The sequence below is a fragment of the Macrotis lagotis genome, chromosome 1 (genome assembly GCF_037893015.1).
Source record: "Macrotis lagotis isolate mMagLag1 chromosome 1, bilby.v1.9.chrom.fasta, whole genome shotgun sequence".
Lineage (NCBI taxonomy): Eukaryota > Metazoa > Chordata > Mammalia > Peramelemorphia > Peramelidae > Macrotis > Macrotis lagotis.
Genome location: NC_133658.1, coordinates 490,114,438 through 490,136,522, shown reverse-complemented (window position 1 = coordinate 490,136,522; position 22,085 = coordinate 490,114,438). Strand labels below are relative to the sequence as shown.

General features: G+C 32.9%; 1 protein-coding gene across 1 annotated transcript in view; it reads left to right on the top strand.

Moving 5' to 3' along the window:
• Positions 1–14,101: 14,101 nt before the first annotated feature.
• The window catches only part of LOC141504845 (lipase member H-A-like), a 33,949-nt gene continuing 25,965 nt past the window's right edge, over positions 14,102–22,085 (top strand). Inside the window, exons 1-2 of the mRNA XM_074210185.1 lie at positions 14,102–14,478; positions 21,008–21,116. Coding sequence (XP_074066286.1) covers positions 14,182–14,478; positions 21,008–21,116 — 406 coding nt within the window. The 5' untranslated portion in view covers positions 14,102–14,181. The remainder of the gene's footprint in view (positions 14,479–21,007; positions 21,117–22,085) is intronic.

Sequence of the window (22,085 nt, the reverse complement as noted above, 5' to 3'; positions counted from 1 at the left end):
TTATCCAAGTAGAAGAAATTGCTTTCTTGGGCTTGATTGACACTGGGGCAGATGGGACTGTGTTCCCCACACAAAACTGGCCACAGGCTTGGCCTAAGCAGATTGCTTATATTAATCTAGTAGGCATTGGGGGTAGACAGGAAACAGAAATTTCTTGTCAACCCTTGAAATGGAGCCAAGAAGATAAAGCAAGGACTGTCACTCCTTTCATAGCTGAAGGACTCCCTACAATATTATGGGGAAGAGATATATATTATATCAATTAGGGGTTATAATTAGCACAGATGCTCTGATTGGGGCTACTGTTGAGTTGGGCAGTAGTCTCTGAGGCAGCGCTGCAGGGGATGAAGCTTCTTGCTCAGCAGGAGTCTGTACCAGTGCCATGAGCGGGATGTGGAGGTTCTGCTTGCTGCTCCTTTTAACCCCAGCTGCCAGCCTGATTGCACTAAGCACGATCCAAACCCCTAAACCTATGGACAACTTTAGAGACTTCTTGTTGCTGAAGACCCTGAGGTAGAACCTGACTTTGGCTCAGCCTTTGACTCAGACCCTGACTCCTAAGACGAATGCAGCTAGTTTCACTTTCTCAACCTACAGCTGGGGGCATCGAGATCTTTGCTCAGGCAGCAGAGGGCTGTGAATTGTGGGCTTCCTGTGTTGAGAGCGAAAGTGTCACATGTTGTTGGACAGTTTGTTATGGTGATGGCTACTGTTCACAAGGTACGGCAACTCCAGGTTATACTGGTGTTAATTGCTTAGCTGATTTCAAATGCTCTCTCTCATTCTCTGATGTTCCCAACCTCTGCAGAGGGAGGGCAGAGGGAGAAGGGAAATCTTTCTTTTTGGAACTTTGAAACTCAAGCTTATGTTTCAGATGGAATGTACACTTTGCTACAAGGACAAGACCCCTCCAAAAACTTATTTTAGAAAGCAAAGGATCCCTCTGCATTCTTCCTGGTTCCGGGAGGAAGGGGGTATTGGGCAATGATTATGTTTTTCAATAAGTTATTGATTGGGAAGTTTCATGGTTAATTGGTTAAGAAATAAGGGAAAGATTATTTTTCTGGGAATTGGGAATTTTGGATTTTGTCTTTCAAATGAAGTCTGTGCCTATGGCTTATATTTCTGCTGACCATTCTTGACTGGTTATGTGTATGTGTGTGTATTTGAACATCTATAGGGCATTTTATATCTTTCTACTGGCCTGGAGAGGTGGGAAAATATTTCTATATTCTGAGATCTGGTACTAGCCAGGGTATTAGTCTCAGCTTGGTAAATGTGATACAAGAGAATTGTTTTTGTGTTCATGTTAGTGCCTAAACTCCTCTGTGTGTGTGTGTGTGTGTGTGTGTGTGTGTGTATGTGTGTGTGTGTGTGCGTGTGTGTGTGTGTGTGTGTGTGTGTGTGTGTGTGTGTGTAATTCAGATCTGAAATAGTTAAATGTTACCTGAATTGATAGTTACTCCTTTTAGCTTTGGGTTTTGAATTTGATTGCTTTGAAAGGATTTTTGCTGGCAAAAGAAAAACTTTTAATCTTTGTCTGTAAGTTGGGGATAAAATGTGTTTCAAGGAATTTGGGAATATTGGTTTTGTTAAATTGACATTTGTGTATACTATTTTTGAACTTATGTGGCATTCATTATATAATAATTTTCTTTCAAAAACAAGGAGGGAACCCTTTGACCCAGCAATACCACTACTGGGTCTATACCCTGAAGAGATGAGGAAACAGGGTAAAAACATTACTTGTATAAAAATATTTATAGCAGCCCTGTTTGTGGTGACAAAGAATTGGAAATCCAGTAAATGTCCTTCAATTGGGGAATGGTTTAGCAAACTGTGGTATATGTATGTCATGGAACACTATTGTTCTATTAGAAACCAGGAGGGACGGGATTTCAGGGAAACCTGGAGGGATTTGCATGAACTGATGCTGAGTGAGATGAGCAGAACCAGAAAAACACTGTACACCCTAACAGAAACATGGGAGTGATGTTCAACCTTGAAGGACTTGCTCATTCTATCAGCGCAACAATTGCGAACAATTTTTGGCTGTCTGCAAAGGAGAGTACCATCTGTATCCAGATAAGGAGCTGTGGAGTTTGAACAAAGTACAAGGACTATTCCCTTTAATTCAGAAAAAAACAGATATCTTATTGTTTGATATGATTTCTCTCTCATCACACCCAATTTGGATCAAGGTACAACATGGAAACAAAGTAAAGACTGACAGAGTGCTATCTGTGGGGTGGGGGGGAAGCAAGATTGGGGGAAAATTGTAAAACTCAAATAATATCTTTAATAAAAATTAAAAAAATAAAAATAAAAAAAATAAAAAACTAAAAAAAAAACCCGGACAGACAAAAACAAGGAGGGAGATATGTTAAGGACTGTTGTGTGTGGGAATACTGTAAATTATCATCATCTGGTGCCTTTGAGCATCAGAACCTTGTTTGCTAAGTGCCATGAAAGTGGGAGTGGATTAGGTCTGGGAAGGATATTTAAGCACTTGAATTCTGGTGAATAAAGGGAGCACTTGGAGATCTTGATGGAGTACTTGTCTCCTTTGTGATCCTTGTCTCCTGCCCCTCCAATGCTTGCCTGGAGAAGATTGAGGGAGTCCAGAAGTGGAACTCAACAACAAAGACCAAAGACTATTACCTTCAATTTATGAAAAAACTCGTTATCTTATTATGTAATTTTGCTATTTCTTATACTTTATTTTTCTTCCTTAAGGATATGATTTCTCTCTTATCACATTCAACTGAGATCAATGTATACCATGGAAACAATGTAAAGACTAACAGAATGCCTTCTGTTGGGGGTGGGGGGGAAGGAAACAAGAATGGGGAAAAATTGTAAAACTCAAAATAAATGATTAAAATCTTTCTAAAAAAAGAAATACATACAAAGTCTACCCAGCTATAGCTTAGAATTATGACTTCATTATAATAAAATTGTTTATCATCACATCAGTGACAGTGAAAAATTGATATAAAGTGAGAAAGTTTCATGATAAAAATCTGTAATGAAGAGAAAAAGAGGCACAAAAATCTGAGCATGATCTATTTATTGACAAGGCCAGACATGTACAGTAATAGAAATCAATCATCCCTCAGTGATCAGAAATGTGATTTACGATTAGAACAGCTATTTATACAAATTGTTGGTAACATAAGTTCTAGCAATGCAAAATAAAGACTTCAATTGGTCGATAATCATGCTGACTTGAAGAAGGCCTGTCTTCGGAATATGTAAGAAAAAAGAAAACATAGTGTTTTCCTCTGGACAGTCCCGAACTAGATCCCACTCTTCTTTCCTTCTCCACGAAAGACACAGTTCTGGGAAAAATATTACCTCAAAAGATTGAATCATCCTCTATCCATTTTCTTTATTTCCCTCAAAAGGTAGGACTATTGTATGCAGTACATTGTATGGAGTAGGTTAAAAAAACAAGCTTCATGTTCTCTCATCTTCCCCAAACATAGGACAATGTGAATGTAGAGCAGCAGAAATAAACAAAAGCAGATGTACTTCTAAGAAAACTTACTAGGACTTCAGGAAATACTTGCTCTCCTGGGCAAAAGATTTGTCCTGAGTGAAGTGCAAATGCCTCCAGACCAAGTCCACTGAATTAAAAAACAATGAACCCTAAGGGCAGCTATATAGAGGGTCTCAACCTCAGTAACTTTCACTTCATAAACAGTATAGCGATCTGATAGCTGAGTAGAGGAAAAGCAAAATATTCTCCAGTCTTGAAACTTCAGGTCCAGCTGTGTCCTGGGTTGCTACTGAAGATGAATGGGAGCGAGCACACATATCATATGAGTACAGAAACAGGCAACCACAGACCTTGTTGGATGTGGGCAATTAAAGGAAAGTTGATGCCTTCTTTTTTTAGTGCCATGGCAGAGAGGAACATTGAAGTTTGCAGCCACCAGAAGGACAGCAGGAACCAAGAACATTTGTGAGCTATGGCTTAGTGATGAAGAAGAGTACCCAACAGGAAGAACTCAGAAAATAAAGGACCTGAGACCTGGGACATCATTACCCCATGCTGGGACTAGAACCTAATTATAACAATAAACTGATCAAAAATAAAAATGGGCATACAAATTAGAAAGAACCCAACCTTAGAAAGGTACTATGGGGATAGAGAAGATCTGGGTTCATATTTGGAGAAAGATAGTGGAGCTACAAAAAAAAAGAATTTCTTTTTCAAAAATTTTAAAGCCCAAAAAGAGTTCTTGCAAGAACTTCAAAAGGACTTCAAAGTCAAATAAGAGAGATCAAGGAAAATTTATGAGAAAATGAGCAATCCAAGAAAATTATGAAAAGAAAAATCAGACAACGTGAAAAAGAGATTGAAAGCCTTAATGAAGAAAATAACTCTTTAAAAAGTAGAAATGAGCAGGGGGAGTAAATGGTGCACCTAGACACCTAGAAATAATAAAAAGAAAATCGATAGAATAAAAATATAGAAGAGAATGTGAAACCTGTTATTAGAAAAACAATTGCTCTGGAGAACAGATCAAAAAGAAACAATGTAAGAATTGCTTTACTACTTGAAAGCTTCAATCAAAGAAAGATTCTTGATACAATATTACAAGGAATTATTAAGAAAAATTGTCCTGAAGTTCTAGAACAAGAAGATAAAGCAGAAATAGAAAAAAAATCCAACAATTGCCATCTGAAAGAGATCCCAATCAGTAAACTTACAGGAATATCATACTCAAGTTCCAAAGTTCCCAGGTTAGGAAAATTGTTTGCAAGCAACAAAAGTAAAAAAAATAAATAAATACTGAGGAACTAGAACCAGGATTACACAAGACTTATCAATTTCTATATTAAAGGACAGTAGGTCTTGGAACATTGTATTTAGAAGCACAAAAGAATTAGGGTTGTGTCCAAGGATAACACCAACAAAGTTAAATTTAATCCTAAATGAAAAAAAGTGGATAGTTAAATGAACTGAAAGACTTTTGGGTATTTGTGACAAAGATAGCAGAATTTAGTGTGAAATTCAACATAAAAGATTCAGTAAAAATATAAGGTAAAATATTAAAGACCAATTAGAAGAGACTCAAAAAGGTCAAGCTGCTTATTTCTTATATGTGAAAATGGGCATTAAAACTTTTTTGACTATCATCATTACTTGGCTGTTTGTAAGAAAGACATGTGCTGAGTTCTGTAAGATGGGGTTATTTTAAAGGAATAAAACTTGGTAGGGAGAGATTAAAAAGGGGGATGATTATCTCATAGTTTGACTTCAGCCTCCAGGGAAGAACTGATGCCAGTAATATCACAAGGACTATTTATGGGGTTCTGAGGAAAAATCAAAATCTTCCTTTGGTCTTCAAAATTTCTTAAGGTCTTCCTTTAGCTAAGGGAAATGGAAGGGAAAACCAAGATCTAGGACAAGATTCTGGCCAGAACCATGGCTTTTCTCTTCCTTGTCCTCCCATCTTTGAAAATAAGTCTTTCTCAAGAACTTGGCTGGAAGAGACTTACCTTAAGCTACTAACTTCTTACATCACTGTATCCTAAACTATTTTAGTATTTTATAATGACTAAAGGGTTCCTAAACTAACCAAAACACAAGTCTAGAGCAATAGTATTTAATTTGCTTTCTTTTACCATACCTCCTCTCCTTTTCAAAAGTCAAGGCTTTATTGTTTTTTACATTTTAAAATATTTGAATTTGTATGTCTTTTAAAAATTTGAGTTCCAAATTCTCTCCCTGCCTCTCATGCCCTCCCACACCCACTGAGAAGGCAAGCAATATAATATCAATTATGCATATGAAATTATACAAAATGTTTCAATATTAGCTATATTTTAAAAAGCAATATAAGTAAAACAAGAAAATTATATTTCAATTTCGTCTCAAAGTTAGTTCTATCTCTGGAGGTAAATGGCATGTTTTCATCATGAGTCCTTTGGAATTCTCTTGGATCATTTTATTGATCAGAGTAACCAAGTCTTTCTTGATGATATTCATTACAGCATTGCTGTTACTGTTCACAATGATATTCCACTTCTTCACTTTATCTCAGTTCACATAGGTCTTACCATGCTTTTCTAAACTAGTCGCCCCATCATTTTATAGTACAATAATATTTTTATCAAATCATATGCCACAACTTGTTCAGCCATTCCCCAAATGAGGAGCATCCCCTCAATTTCCAGTTCTTTGTCACCACAGAAAGAATTGTTATAAATATTTTTTATAAATATAGGTCTTTTCATTTTTCTTTGAGCTTTTTGAGTTACTGAATTCATAGTGAATTCATAGTAGTAGGTCAAAGGATGGGCACACTGTTTTAGTCCTTTGGGTATAGTTCCAAATTGTTCTTCAGAATAGTTGAACCAGTTCATTACCCCACTAGTACCTTTCAGAATGTCATTTCTGATAGACATGAGATGGTAACCCAGAACACATTTCTCTAATCAATTAAGATAGCTGTGATTTTTTTTTCTTTTGAAAACTGCCTGTTCATTTCCTTTGTTATTATTCATTTGTTTCTGATTCTTTGTTACCTTGTGGAGAACAGCATTGTTGTCCATGAGATTTTTATTGCAAAGATAATGAAATAGTTTGCCATTTCCTTCTTTAGTTGAATTAGGAAAAATGGAAGTTAATTGACTTCCCAGGGTCACACAACTAACAAATGTATAAGATATATTTGAATGCAAATGTTCCTGACTCTATGTCTAGCTCTTTATCCACTAAGCCACCTGACTGCCTCTTCTTATCCTATGACAATTTTTAAACTTGGAGAATGGTTTTTTAAAAATAAATTTTGACTCAGTTCTAAAATTAGTATATATACATATATATATATATATATATATATATATATATATATTAGAAATGAAACCCTTTATCAGAGAAACTTGCTGTGAATTTCTTTTTGATATTACTTCATTCCTGATGGTACCTTGTAGCACCTGATTATCTTTTTTTATTTTTGCTTTGGTTCTCTCTGAGATCATAACCTCTGCCCTTTTTTACTTTGGTTGAAGTATGTTAGATTCTGCTCCAACACTGTATTTTAACTCTATATGTGTCCTTTTGTTTCAAGTGTGTCTCTCAAAAACATTAAATTCTAGTTTTTGATCTTTGTTCTATCTTCCATTTTATGGGTAAGCTCAGCCTATATACATTTGTAGTTATGATTACTAACTGTATTTTTCTCCATTTTGTTTTCTTCTCTCTCCCTCCCTCCCTCCCTCCCTCTCTCATTTTAACTAGTACCTTCCCCAAAAGTTTATTTTGCTTCTAACCATTGCCTCCCTTAATCTGCCCTCCCCTTTATCATGCCTCCACTTTCTCTTATCCACTTCTCCTTCTATTTCCCTATTAGGTGAGTAGGTCTAATGAAGTACAATATTAATATTTGTGTAACCCCTGTGTAAAGGGGGTCCTTGACACTTTTCTGGGTCCTGGGAACTCCTCATAAATACAGTTTGGCTGGTGTTTTGGGGTCTGGGAACATCCTGAAAGGACTCAAACAGTTGACCCTGGGGGTCATGAGACACACCAAATGTTCTTGTTAACCTAATCCTTTTGCTGTATCTGCAAAATCTCTGCTTCCTCCCAAAACTGCCACCCCCCTTCCCAGATGCAGCTGGAAATATGAGATAGTAAACTTCTCTAGACCTAAACCCCCAGGTATGTGGCTACCCTATACCACAGGAAAAATCTTAGGCATAAGGCAGACCCTGACCTCCTATCTGTACTATGCCAAATGTGTGAAATAATCTGAGAAGTAAATATATCTAGCCACTATCTCTGCTTTTGTACCCTGCTTGCTCATGATACCCCCCCCAAAATACTGTAAAAACCTTATTCTCTGGACACTCTGGGTTGTTGAGATTTGAGCTTTAGTCCCTTAACATCTCCCAGGATAATAAATTCCACTTCTAAATTTTGTTTGGTCTCCATTTCGCTTTTTGGGGTACAACACTATTCACAACTGAATGCGTATGTATTCTTCCCTATTTGAGCCAATTAGGCTTCAAGCATTGCTTGAAACCTCCTTTATTGCTAAATCTGTTGTGGTCCTGACTGTGTTCCGTGATATTTGAAGTTATTTCTTGGCAGCTTGAAATATATTTTTCTTTTACTTGGCAGCTCTGGGATTTAGCTATAACATTCTTGGAGTTTTCATTGTGGGGTCTCTTTCTGGAGGTGTTAAGCAGATTTTTTTCAATTTCTATTTTACCCTCTGAAGCTAAGATATCATGGAGCTTTCCTTGATAATTTCTTGAAATATTCTGTCTAGGCGCTTTTTTTGGTCATAGGTTTCAGGTAGTCCAAAACTTTTGAAATGATCTCTTCTTGACTGTTTTCCAGGTCAATTGTTTTCTGTTGATATATTTAAAAACTTTTTCCTTCATTCTTTTGGCTTCATTTCATTGTTTGCCTAATGTCTCATAGAGTCATTAGCTTCCTACTTGCACAATTCTAATTTTTAATGTATTATTTTCTTCAATGAGAATTTGTACTTTTTTCCTATTTGGCCAATTTTTCTTTTTAAGGAACTGTCTTCAGTTGGTTCTTGTGTCTCTTTTACCATTTGGCTAATTCTGGGTTTTTAGATATTTTTTCAGTATTTTTGTATCTCCTTTACCAAGGTATTAATTCTCTTTTCAATTATTTTCCTAAATTTTCTTCTACTATTCATCTCTTTCTTTCAGAAACTGTTATCAGTTTTGGTTCCAATTAGTATTTTTATTTGAGGTTTTTTTTAGTAGCTGTTATTACATTATTGTTTTCTTCTGAATTCATCTCTTGGTCTTTTCTGACACTGCAGTGGGTTTTTTTATGCTCAAATTCTTTCCAGACTTTTTCTTGACTTTGAACTTTATGGTAAAGTTGGAGGCATTGTATCCAGCTTTAGGGAATTTTTTGATGCTGTTCTTTTTATAGCTAGTGCTGGAGCTATGCAAGTTTTCCTTGCTTCCAAAGTGTTATGATCCTGGGAAAATTATATGGTCACTGTTCTTTTGGTCTGCAATTTGGTCTTTACCAGAAAGGGCTTTTGATCCCCTGCATATGCAATGTTACCATTCCTCTCTGCTTTGGAATTCTTACCAGAGTCTCTGTTCCTTTGAGACTGACTCCCATAGCTCTTCTCTGCCCTACAACTCCAACCCAAAACTATGTATGGGTTATAGAATTGCCATTAACCTCTATCTGAACAGTGTCTGTGAAAAGTTTCTCTCTAATCTTTTTCTGATCAGTTGTCCAATTACTTTACCATTTCTGAGCTGAAACTCCTAAAGCTACTGTTCTTTCAAATATTGTTTCTGTGTTGCTGTGACCACACAATATGTATTGGTTCCAGGCAGGTCTCCACCCTGGTATTATAGACTTCTCTTGCTGACCTCTTAAATTTTCTTGGGCTAAAAAAAAAAAAAAGTTCTCACTTGAACCTTTCTTTGTCTATTTTAATCCAAAATTTGTTTTACAGAATGATTTTAAGTTGTTTTGAGCAGTTTGTTGGGAGAATTTAGTTGTCTTTGAAGAACATGTAAATTGATCAAGGCCTTTTTAAAACTGTTCTAAAGTCTTGATATATTGAGTCAACTGAGAAGTGCTCTTAGCTGCTAAAACTATCAGAGTTAAGTAAGGATATGGTGATTAATTAATAATTTAATAAATTTTCATCCTTTGAGTACCTAGGTTCATTCTTCTATTTTTTAGTGGAAGTCCTAGACCTGAGCTAAAAGTTAAAGTATCTCTTGGGATCTGGGGTCAGAGTTTAATGAGTTAATAAGAAAATAAGTCCATTTCCTCTAATTATAAGACTATTCTAGCACATGAGTTCAATGCCCAAAATATGGGTATAGTACCCAATTTTGTATTGCTAACTACTGTTGCCTCTATACTACATTCTGATGTACATACTTTTATTAGACTGAAAATATGATTAATCATGTTCCAAGATGTAACGTATTTTATGCTTTCAATTGATTCAGATACCTTTAAAAACATCATGTGAAAGCATATAAGTTAGGGTGAAAGACAATAGAATTTTATTATTCATTGTTCCTGGAGAAATAATTTATTTTAATGCTTATGGCATTCAAAAATACTTTGATAAAATAATCATGTCATTTAGAAGAGTATGAAATCATGAATACAAGATAAAATTCAATTTACTTTCCCCAGTGCTGAATGTTTATTTCTGAATATGCAGTTCACTAAAATGTTTTTAGAATGTCATGAAAGAAATCAAGAATGAAATATATCAATGCCCTATTCTATAGCAAAAAAATCTATTTTTATTAAGTTGGATGTGCAGAAAAGTACCTAATTTTTTCAGCCTTTTAAATGTTGTCATAAAAATGATAGCTATCAAAAATATAAAAGTATGTGATGTAATGTGAACAGTCTATATTTTATTGCTCTTCCATTAAATGCTTACTCAATTATATATATACATATATATATATCCAAGAATTATACATGTACTATGTACTTTTAAATTTAAAAGTAGTTGATGCTTCTAGAAGTATTCTGAGGAATTTTATACCTCCTTTATTGTCACTGTCTTGGAATTTCATTGATTGTTTTCTGTTATCACTGAGGGTCAAACAAATCCTTCCCATTCATACAGTCACAAGATTGAAAAAAATTTAAGAAAGATAAATTTACTATGAAGAACTAGCAATGACAAAAGCATAAAAAATTTTCCATTACTCCCAATGACTCAGGACATACTCTTTTTTTTTATCTCAGCTTAGGAGATTGGTCAGCACAGTTTCTAAGAAGCACTGATTCCATTGTTAACTTACAGATAAGTCATAATCATCAAATTAATTTTTATTTCAGCTACTACTGAACTGAATTCTAAAGGTCATTCCTTACCCTTCTGACCATTGATGTTCAGTTGACTGCAAAACTCATATGCTAGGATGCTGTAACAATGGTATGCTAAGATGGTAGTTTGCCCAGAATGACTAGAAACCAAGGAATCCACTTTCTGATCTTCTTAAAGTTCACAAGATCATAGACATCAATATCTCTACCTAGAGCAGAGAAGAACAAATACAGATCCCAAGGATTTCTATTCTCCCATTCCTGTATAGATTCTAACATATTAAATTAGGGCCCTTTTGTGAATGATGACCTATCTTTAACTCAGGTTAATAGACAAGGAACTCAGAGTTCTATCAGCTATAATAATATTTCATTTTAACTTTTGATGTTGAGTCTGCCTATTTTGCCTAGGCTGGGAGTGTAGCAGTCTCTCAGGTCTAGCTTACAATTTTTTTTCCAAACTGGGATGATTCACCTCTTTTTAGGTAGACTGATGACCCTTCCAGGAGTTCATCACATCTATGCCAGAGTTTAGCAAGAGACATACTTGAGCCAACTCAGACAGATGAAAACTGATAGTATAAATCTTTATACTTCAGACAATGGCAAATGCTACCATTCAGGGCTTGATTTATTTGTGATTGTTTAGACTTGAGAAAGAAAGGGAGAGAATGTTAATGATGCAATAATTTAAAAACATGTCATATATATGTATGTATGTGTATGTATATATATGTATATATAAAATTTAGAAACCTATTTGCTAAACATTTACCATCATGAATTTGATGTATCCTACAGCAGTTCAAAACCTCAGTCTTAGTATTCATCCTTTTGATTTTCTCCTACCTAACAAAAGGAATTACAGACTTGGGCCACCATGCCTAAATCAGATATAAAAATATACCTTTCTCACCCCAAGTACCCAGATATTTCTATTACTCTTAGTTTCTTGAGTATATTCTTCAAAATTCTAAAAATAATGGTATGTAAATGATTTAATGAAAACAATGACTTGTATTCATTTTCATCTTCATTTAGTTCTTGTGTCTTTGCGCTATTTCCAAATAGGTTCTCTCAGTACATTTATCTGAAGGAGAATTTCTCTTAGGTCTTCATAACTGTTTCAAGTTTCTTATCTTACAATGAATCCTTCATTGGCACATTTCAACAACTGAAAGGAACCCCTGTTAAAGTGATAGTATCTTCCATATGGATGGATTGGATTAGCCATCCAAGGAGGTTCCTACCAGCTCCCAAACTCTGTGATGTAGTGCAACATGGACCATAAAGTGTTTTCTTTGTTAAAATACACAAATTTTCAAATCTAAGGGGAAAAAATCTTATAAAAGAAGAGTAGCTGTTACTTGCATGTAAATTCATGGTTCTATTTTCAGAAGAAGTCATTTTATATGTTAATTTTTAGATCTTAAAATTATCATTCAATGATATTTGGAATACTCTATTTCATGGTATATCTCTTGACTATTTTGAAATATAAAATGTTTTCAGGTAGTAATAGCTTACTCTTGGCCAAAATTTTATTTAACATGTAAATAAAACCATTCAAATAGCCAATTATAATCAATACTCAACATTTTTGTGTTTAACTTTCAAGACTTCAAGCATTCCCATGATTTATTAGTAGCATCACTTTTATTTTCACATTGTGGCAACTATAAACATTCCTAGCTATGTGTAATAGAGAAAAAATGAAAGGCATGATGTCAAGTTTACAGAGTCTAGTACCTTACTAGGTACTTCATTGTTCTAATTTGCCCTACTGTTGTAAGAGCTTCCCATCCATTTGTTGCATATTTTAATTGTTTGCAAATCCTATCATTGATCCTAATCTTAAAGTTTAATGTTATTTAGCCTCTGTTATGGTATCGTACTCTGAGATCCTTAAAGATATTAATTAATGCATGAAGCAGACTGCTAACTGATCAAGTCAATCCATTCTTCACACTCTCCAATGTTATCCAGCTGCAGTGAATGACAGTGTCAGAAGTGATGTTGAGATCTTGCCTGTGTTGGCATCTTCTGATAGCAGTGGCTAAAGTTCTAGCAAATTCATTGTTATATTTTGTTGGTAATATAAAGGGAAAATGAATGATTTGTATAAGATTTTTTAATAAATGAAACTTCACTGAATTTGTCAATTGCTTCGATTAGAATTTTACTTTACTGTCTAGGGTTCTATAACTAAAACATCAGTAAGATGGCCAAGGTAGAGAAATTTAAAGCAACATATGCATATAGTACAACTCAGTACCATCTGACAGATTCAGAAAGTAAGATTCAGGTTTATTAAGTTTCAGTTTTAAGAATTCCATTTGTTGTACAGTATGTATGGCTTTATGTGTTATGAAAAGTGAATATTGTCTGAAAGCATTTTTATTCAAATAGATATTAGCACAAAGGGTCATAGATTTCTAGGTAATCACCAGAAAGAAAAAGAAAGGATTTTGTGTTACCAGTTTTATTTTGTATATTACATTTCTTGTTTATTTCATAGTTATTGTATTTGGAAAAGTTCAAATTATCAGAATTAATGCTTGTTATACAGAATTAGCTAGTGTATTTTCAGCAATCTCTAATGAAGAAATTTGGGGTTTTTAATTGTTGCAGAGATCTAATTCTCTTGTTTCCTATAGATTCCTATAGGTTCATTGTACTAACATTAGTGCTTTTTATTTTCCTGCCTTTTTTGAGGAACATGGCCTCCTGGATAGTTGAGAAATAACTATTTTGAAAAGAAATCATAATGTATTTGATGTTCAAATGCTGCTCCTTATAATTTGTGTGTATAGCAGAAAATATCAGGACTTATATTTAAATCAGTGATTCAAACAAAATTTAATGAAAAATATGTTATCTATAAGGTGTATTTAATACACAAACGGAAGTGAAATACTAGTATAACAAAGTGTTACATCTTAGGAAGTATTATATCAAGTTGTATATCAATTATTCAAATGTTACTTGCCTTTGATTTGGGTATTTACTATAGAAAAGAATATAAAAGTGTATTTTATCTAGTCTTTTGAAGAGAAAATAGGATCAATCTGAATAATGTAAATCACAAGATAATAGCTTTAGAGGATCTTCATTTTTTGCATATTTATAAAACAAAGGAACAAAATTGAATGAATAAAATCTATTTTTCCCAAAATCCTTTTTTCTTTATGAATTTCAAAAGAAATATTTGAAATAACCTATACTATCATGCTGTTTTAATTTTAATTCTTTGCTTTTCAGATACAGCAAATAACTGTCTACAGTTTAATAAACTGAATATTAAAGAAGCTTTTCTTGATATATTTAAACCAAGAATACATGTTACACTGATGTTTTACACAAAGAAAACTATAACTTGTGCTGAGCATCTTTTTTCAAGGAATTTAATTCTTAATAAGAAGTTCAATCGCATCAACAAAACAGTTTGGATTATTCATGGATATAGGCCATTAGGCTCATACCCAGTATGGCTTGAAAAACTTACAGAACTTTTGCTGTCTTTAGAAGATATGAATGTAATCATAGTTGATTGGAATCGGGGTGCTACAACTTTATTTTATCAAAGAGCTGTGAAGAGAACCTGGAAAGTTGCTCAAATATTGATAAAGTACATTACAAGGATGATGGTAAGTTGGATATTTCTTTACTTGAAACAATATAAATAAAAAAGATGAATTATTACAACAGTATAGTCAGCAATATCATAAAGTAAAATTTGAAAGAAGGAAAACTTAGGTGAACTAAACTATTGACAAATAAGGAAAATGATTTATTGATTTATCAAGAAAAAAGACAGTAGAATAACATTCAGTGACCTGAACAAAAATTTAAATGAAATATTGCCTTTGGATCTCTATTTACCAATGTTTTAGCTATAGGACTCTAGAGCATAAAGTAAAATACTAATTAAATAATTGACAAATTCAGTGAAGTTTTAATTACAAAAAATCTTATACATATCATCAGTTTTTCCTCTATATCACTAAAAAAAATATAGGAAGAAGAGACAAATTAAGAAATTTCATTTGAGGTGGCTAGGTGGTGCAGTGGATAGAGTACCAGCTCTGGAGTCAGGAGTACCTGAGTTCAAATCCAACCTCAGAACTTAATAATTACCTAGCTGTGTGGCCTTGGGAAAGTCACTTAACCCCATTGCCTTGCAAAAACCTAAAAAGAAGAAAAAAAGAAAAAAGAAATTTCATTTGAATTAACTACAGACAGTATCAAATACTTGGTAGACTAACTGTTAAGAACCAAATGGGTATTATATGAACTTAATTATGAAACATTCTTTCCTCAAATAAAGACAAATCTAAATATTTGGAAACATAATTATTGTTCATGTGTAGGTAGGTGACATATAATAGAAATGAACTGAAACTTCAATCCAACTATCAAAGGATTACATTATAGAATTAGAAAAAGAATAACAAAAATTTTTGGTGGAACAAAATTTCCCATAATATCAAGAATTGCTCATTCATTTAGTAATGCCTGACATTTAGTGACCCAAAGTAACATGGCACATCAGGGCATTCTATCCTATGTTATCTCATTATGTCTGTTCAAGATCATGACCCTATCTATCCACTTCATCTTCTTCCATCTTTCTTTTGTCTTCAATATTTCTAACATCAGGGTCTTTTCCAATCATATTCCTCCTCCCAATTCCTTTAGTGCTTGATGATCTAGAACTTCAGGTCCAGGTGATAGGAATTTATCAAATACATTTAAGTATCTATTTTAGTATCTCCTTATAGTGATTGACTATTAATTGTATTAGCCATTTTTGTTCTTGTGATATTAACAAAAACAGTTCTCAAGCCATTTAGGTCTAAGGGTACCTTTATTATATGAAATATCATTGAAGATTTCCTCAGTTTGTTATGTGTTATATTTTTGATATTTACTGTATTAGATATTCAGAAATTTTAATATTATTATGAAAATGGTATAGACTTCATGAGAACCTGCAAGAACCTAGTCAACAATTTGAGAATCACTAATAATATAGAATTCTAAGATTTATGAAGTACTGTATATATGTTATCTCATTTCATACTCCATACAAGCCTTTGAGGTGGGTCAACAAGGATTTATGGGAAAAGGGGAAAAGGAAGGGATCAAAGCAATACCAGATCTTGTACTCTTCTGTACAGCTATAGTTATTAGAACAATTTGATATCAATCAGAAATAGGGAGGTTTTTTCAGTGGAACAGATTATATACAGAAAAAAATGCAAATTGTTGATTTATAAATCCTAAGATTCTAGATAATAGGTTTAGAACTCCCTTTTGATAAAAAACCTGCTGGGGAAATAGAAAAACAGTTTTATGGAAACTAAGTTTACATGAACATCTGACACCGTATACCAATATAAGATTCAAATGCATGCATGATTTGGACAAAACATGTGATATCATAAATAAATTAGAGAGGATGAGGAAAATTACCTATCATATCTAGATGGGGAATAATTTATGAAGAAAAAAGAGATAAGCTCACAGGAGGTAAAATGTACATTTTTGATTATATATAATAAAAATGGTTTTACACAAGTGAAACAATACAGCTAAAATTAAAAGTGAAACAGGAATTGGGGGGAAATATATTTGTCTTGTTTTCTGCCAAAGATCTTATTTATGGAGGAGGCTTGGTGGTGCAGTGGATAGAGCATTGGCCCTGGAGTCAGGAGTACCTGAGTTCAAATCCAGCCTCAGACACTTTCTAATTACCTAGCTGTGTGGACTTGGGCAAGCCACTTAACCCCATTTCCTTGCAAAAAAAAAAGCCTAAAAAATCTTATTTATGATAAATATGGAATTGAATAAAACATAAGAATGAGATTTTCCTCAATTGATAATAATCAAAGACTGTGAATAGGAAATTTTCTGAGGTAGAAAAACAAGGTATCAATAGCCATGTGAAAAATTTACCTTACTAATAAAATTAGAGAAAAACAACTTAAAATAACCTTGAGGTATCACCTTTTATCCACCAAATTGACTAAATTGACAAAAAAGAGAAATGTCAAATGCTGGCAAAGGTTCTGGCAAAAAAAACAAGTTTTTCAATAGACTGTTAATGGATCTGTGAATTTGTCCAACGATTCTGGAAAGCAATTTAGAACTATTGCATAATATTATATGTAAAAACTGTTCAATTATTCATACTCTTTGACCAGTTATATGTTAGGTTGTGCCTTAATGAAAGGCATGAAAGAGGAACATGATCCACCTATGCAAAAATGTTGTTAGTCATTTTTATTCTAGAAAATTGGAAACTTGTAGGTTGCCTGTCAATAAATTACAACATATGAATATAAAGATGGCAATGAATTCAGAAAAAATTAGAACTGGAAGACTTAGATGTATGGTATAAAGCTAAGTAAGCAGAATCAGGAAAACAATTTATTCAATTTACAATATTGTAAAGATAATCCACTTTGAAAGACTGAGGAATTCTGATGGACTCAATTGGCCTCTGATCAACAGATTCTGTTCTCTTCCTTTCTTTGAAAATCAGAAGAAACTTTGTACTTCTCTAGTCCTTCAATATTGCTCTCATTCTCTATTACCTTTTACATACATATTTTGTCTTGCCTATTTGCTCCTACCAGTTCCTTTAGTGCCTGATGATCTTGAATGTCAGGTCCAGGTGACAGTAATTCCTCAAATACATTTAAATATCTCTTTTATTATATCCTTATATTGATTGATCAATAATTGTATTAGCCATTTTTGTTCTAGTGTTCTAATGTTCCCTTAATGAAAACAGTTCTCAAACCTAATTTGGTCTTGGGGTACTTTTATTATATGAAATATCATTGAAGATTTCCTCAGTTTATGTGTTATATTTTTAATATTAACTATATTAGAAATTCAGAGATGTTAGTTTTATTATGAAAATGGCATAAACCTCATGGGAACCTGCAAGATCCTAGGCTTGAGAATTTGAGAATCACCAATACATAGAATATTAAGATTTATGAAATATTGTACATATATCATCTCATTTTATCGTCCATACAAGCCTTTGAGGTAGGTCAACAGTTATTGAATGTTTACTATGTGCCAGGGCAGCTAGGTGGTGCAGTGGATAGAGTAGCAGCCCTGGAGTCAGGAGGACCTGAGTTCAAATTCGATCTCAGACACTTACTAATTACCTAGCTGTGTGACCTTGGGCAAGTCACTTAACCCCATCACTTTACCAAAAGAATGTCAGAGTCTAATGGGTAAATGCTAATATAATTTTTATTTTTCAGGCAAAAAAACCCGAGTCTGCAAAAGAACATTTGTCTTACCCAAAGACTCCTAAACACTAAATGACTGGGTTAGGTTTTATAATCAGGTCTTCTTGACTCCAAGTCCAGGGGCTTGATGCACTGCACTCTTTAACCACTAATGAACCATCATACTGTTTCATGTATCACTTCTATATCTGTGACACAATTTTACATTCATTCTCCAAAATAATAACTCATAGTTCTAGCATCTTTCTGCATATTCTTTATATGTAGTTTTTAAAAATTCAAATTTAATTCACTTTTATTTTTAGCTCTGCATTCTTTCCCTCCTCCCATTCCTTTCCTAATGAAAACTCAAGAAAAGCAAAATCCTTTATAAAAATATATGGAGGGGGGCAGCTAGGTGGTGCAGTGGATAAAGCACCAGCTCTGGAGTCAGGAGTACCTGGGTTCAAATCCAGTCTCGGACTCTTAATAATAACCTAGCTGTGTGGCCTTGGGTAAGCCACTTAGCCCTATTTGCCTTGCAATATATATATATATATATATATATCACAAATCCCTACACTAATCATGTTTTATATATATATTATATATATTATTTTATATATATTATATATATATTAATATATATCTCACAAATCCCTACACTAATCATGTTTTAAAAAATCCAAATATATACCTATATCTGTATTAAGTTCATTATCAGTGTGGAGATTTGTAATTTGTTTTATAATGAGTCCTTTAAAGTTTTGGTAAGTCATTACTTTGATCAGAGTTCCTAAGTTGTTCAAAGCCTTTTTCTTTTTATAATAGTCTACAAATTGTCTCTTGGTTTTATTCACTTCATTTTTCACCAATTTATTCAAATTTTCTTAGGATATTATGAAATCATACCATTCAATATGCCTTGCAACACAAGAAATTGTATTCCTTTTAATTCACATGCTAAACCTTATCTGACTTCCCCCAAATGTTTCAAATAATTGTTACCAGTTAAACAGATTACATAATTATTTTTGTAACTTTGAGTCCTTTTCTTCTCTTTGGAACACTGACCTAGTAATGGCATCATTGGGTCAAAGGATATTTATAATTTAGAAGCCTTTATAGGCATAGATCTAAATTACTTCATAAAGTATTTGGGTAAGTTCATGTTGCTGTTTTCTCATAATCCTGTTGATTTATTTGGTTAATTTTTTTCAATTTGATAGTTTGAGGTTTATCTTAAAGTCATTTAAATGTGATTATCTCTAATTTTAGTAAATTACATCATTTTGTATGGTTATTGGTAGTTTTAATTTCTTCCTCTGAAAAGTCTCTTCATATCTTAAACATTGGGGAATGGTTTTTATTCTGGTAAATTTGATTTAGTTCCATATACATCTCTTAGAAATGAGAGCATTATCTAAGAAACTTTCTGTGAAGATTTTCCCCAATTTTCTTCTTCTTCTTTTATTTCAGTCTCATTGATTTTATATGTGCAAAAAAAATTAATTTTATGTAGCAATCTGTATTACTTCTTATGAACTTCTTTTGTTTAGTTATGAATTTTTATGGTATTCATAAATCTTACAGGAAATTTATTGTATGCTCTTATAATTTGTTTGTGATATCAGCCATTATGCAAAAATCACGAATCTTTCTGTTTACAGTGTGAGATGTTGGTCTTGATGTGGTTTCTGTCAGACTGTTTTCTATTTTTTGAATGGTATTTGTTAAATAGTGAATTCTTGACCCAATGACTAGAATTTTAGAAATATCAAACACTATGTTACCTTGCTTATTTACATCTATGTATTGTGTATCTAAATTATTTCATTGATCTATTTATGATCAAGTGCCAAATTATTTTGATAATGTGACTTTGTAGACATAGTTTGAGATCAAATATTACTAAGCTCCCTTCTTTTCCTTTTTTAAAATTTATTCCCTTGATAGTCTTAATCTTGTATTCATTAAGATAAATGTTTGTATTATTTTTTGATTTCTTTGAAGTAATCTTTTGATTGATTGATATGGCACTGAGCAAGTAAATAATTTTAAATACTATTGTCATTTTTATTATGTTGACTCACTCTCCCCATGAGTAATTAGTATTTCACCATTTATTTGGATCTGTCTTTGGGTGAAGAATACTTTGTAATTGTCTTCTGATATGGGTCTTGTCATATAGATTAGTCAGTATTTGATACTGGATGAAACTAATTCAAAAGAAATTGCTCTCTTGCTGTTAGATTTTTTTGATATATAGAAATACAAATTGACATAATTTCATTTTATATCCTGTATTTTGGCTGATCAATTCAATTACATTTTTAATGAAACTTCCAGGATTCTCTAAGTAAACTTTCCTATCATCAGCAAAAAGTGATAATTTTGATTTTTCTTTGCCTATACTTGCAACTTCCGTTTCCCTTTTTTCTTGTTTTATTGCTATAGTTAACTTATTTAGCTTAGTTGATAAATATGATATGACTGACAAGTTTGATAGAAGATCAAAGGCTGAGATAACCTAAACTAACAATGGGGTCAAGATTAAATAGAAAAGCAAGAATATTAGAAAATAGACTATTGAGAAGTAAAAGAGCACTTGATTTTGAAGAAAACCAAATTCAATAGGGTACAGTACAGTACAGTAGGTACTAGATGGACACATAAATGGGTTATAAGGGAATCTCAAAGATTTAGATCTGTGGCTGAGGTGGTATCCAATGAAGATGATAGGAAATTGAAAGAGTTACTATTGATAGATAGAAGTGACAAAAAAGTACTATTATTTTGTAAAGCTTAATTTGAAATTAAAATAGATTAGTGATGAGTATTTGAATGTTTTAGTTTGAGTTATTTTGATCAAATTATATATCTTACTATTAATATAAACCAACATATTACATTTTAATTATAGGGCCTTGGAATTTCTCTTCAATCTTTTCATTTTATAGGAGTGAGCCTTGGGGCTCATATATCAGGATATGTTGGACAATATTTTGGAGGTCAACTTGGGCGAATTTCTGGTAAGTAAACTTTAATAAAATTGCTAATCAAAGCACACCTTTAAAGATTGAGGATTATTTCATTTATTATTCAACAGGTACATTTTAAAATAAGAATGTAAATATTGTAATTTTTTTCTCATTTGTTTTCCTTGAAAGGGTTTTTTGAAAATTAAAAGTTGCTCATATTTTAAATGAACTTTGCTATATGATGAGAAAATTCTCCCTGTTTTAAAAGCAAAAAGCAGAAAACAAATGAGTATTATATTTGTGAAATACTATGACCAAATTTTCAGGTTACTACTATTTAAATAATAAGAAAAATGGGCCTTTAAACAAATGAACACATGGGGTAGCCCATCATTACCAAAGCAAGCTAATGTAGCTAATTCTTATATACTTTATTTTGAAAAATATTAAAACATTAATAAATGCTAATTGACTGAATAACCCCGTATGTATCCTACTCCCACCCCACACCCACCACCATAATGGATTGTTTTCCTAAGCTTCTGGTATCAAAAAAATGGTCATCATTTAGTATCAACATTTACTCAGACATTCTCTCAACTGAATTAGATGACTGGAATAGCCTATAGTGAAGCTTCTACTCAAAATTCTTTTGAGCTTGGTAGGACTTTACAAAGTTTGCAATCAACTAGACATAATTTGAGAATGCAGAACTATATTCATGTCATAATCAGACATCAAAGCAGGATCTTCAAAGATCAGACCAATTACTAAATTTACAGAATCATAATTTTAAAGTTGAAAGGACCCTTTGATGTTTATCAAATTCATCGACTTCATTTTCCAAAAGAACATTTAAAGAAGTAAAGCATTTACTATGTGCAAAACCTTAGAGACAAATAGTAAAATAAGACATTCCCCACTCTCAAAGAACAAATATTCTAATGGCAGTGACAACACATTAAGAAGCTAAGTGACACCGTGGATAAAGTCTTGGATAAGAAAACCCTACTTCAAATT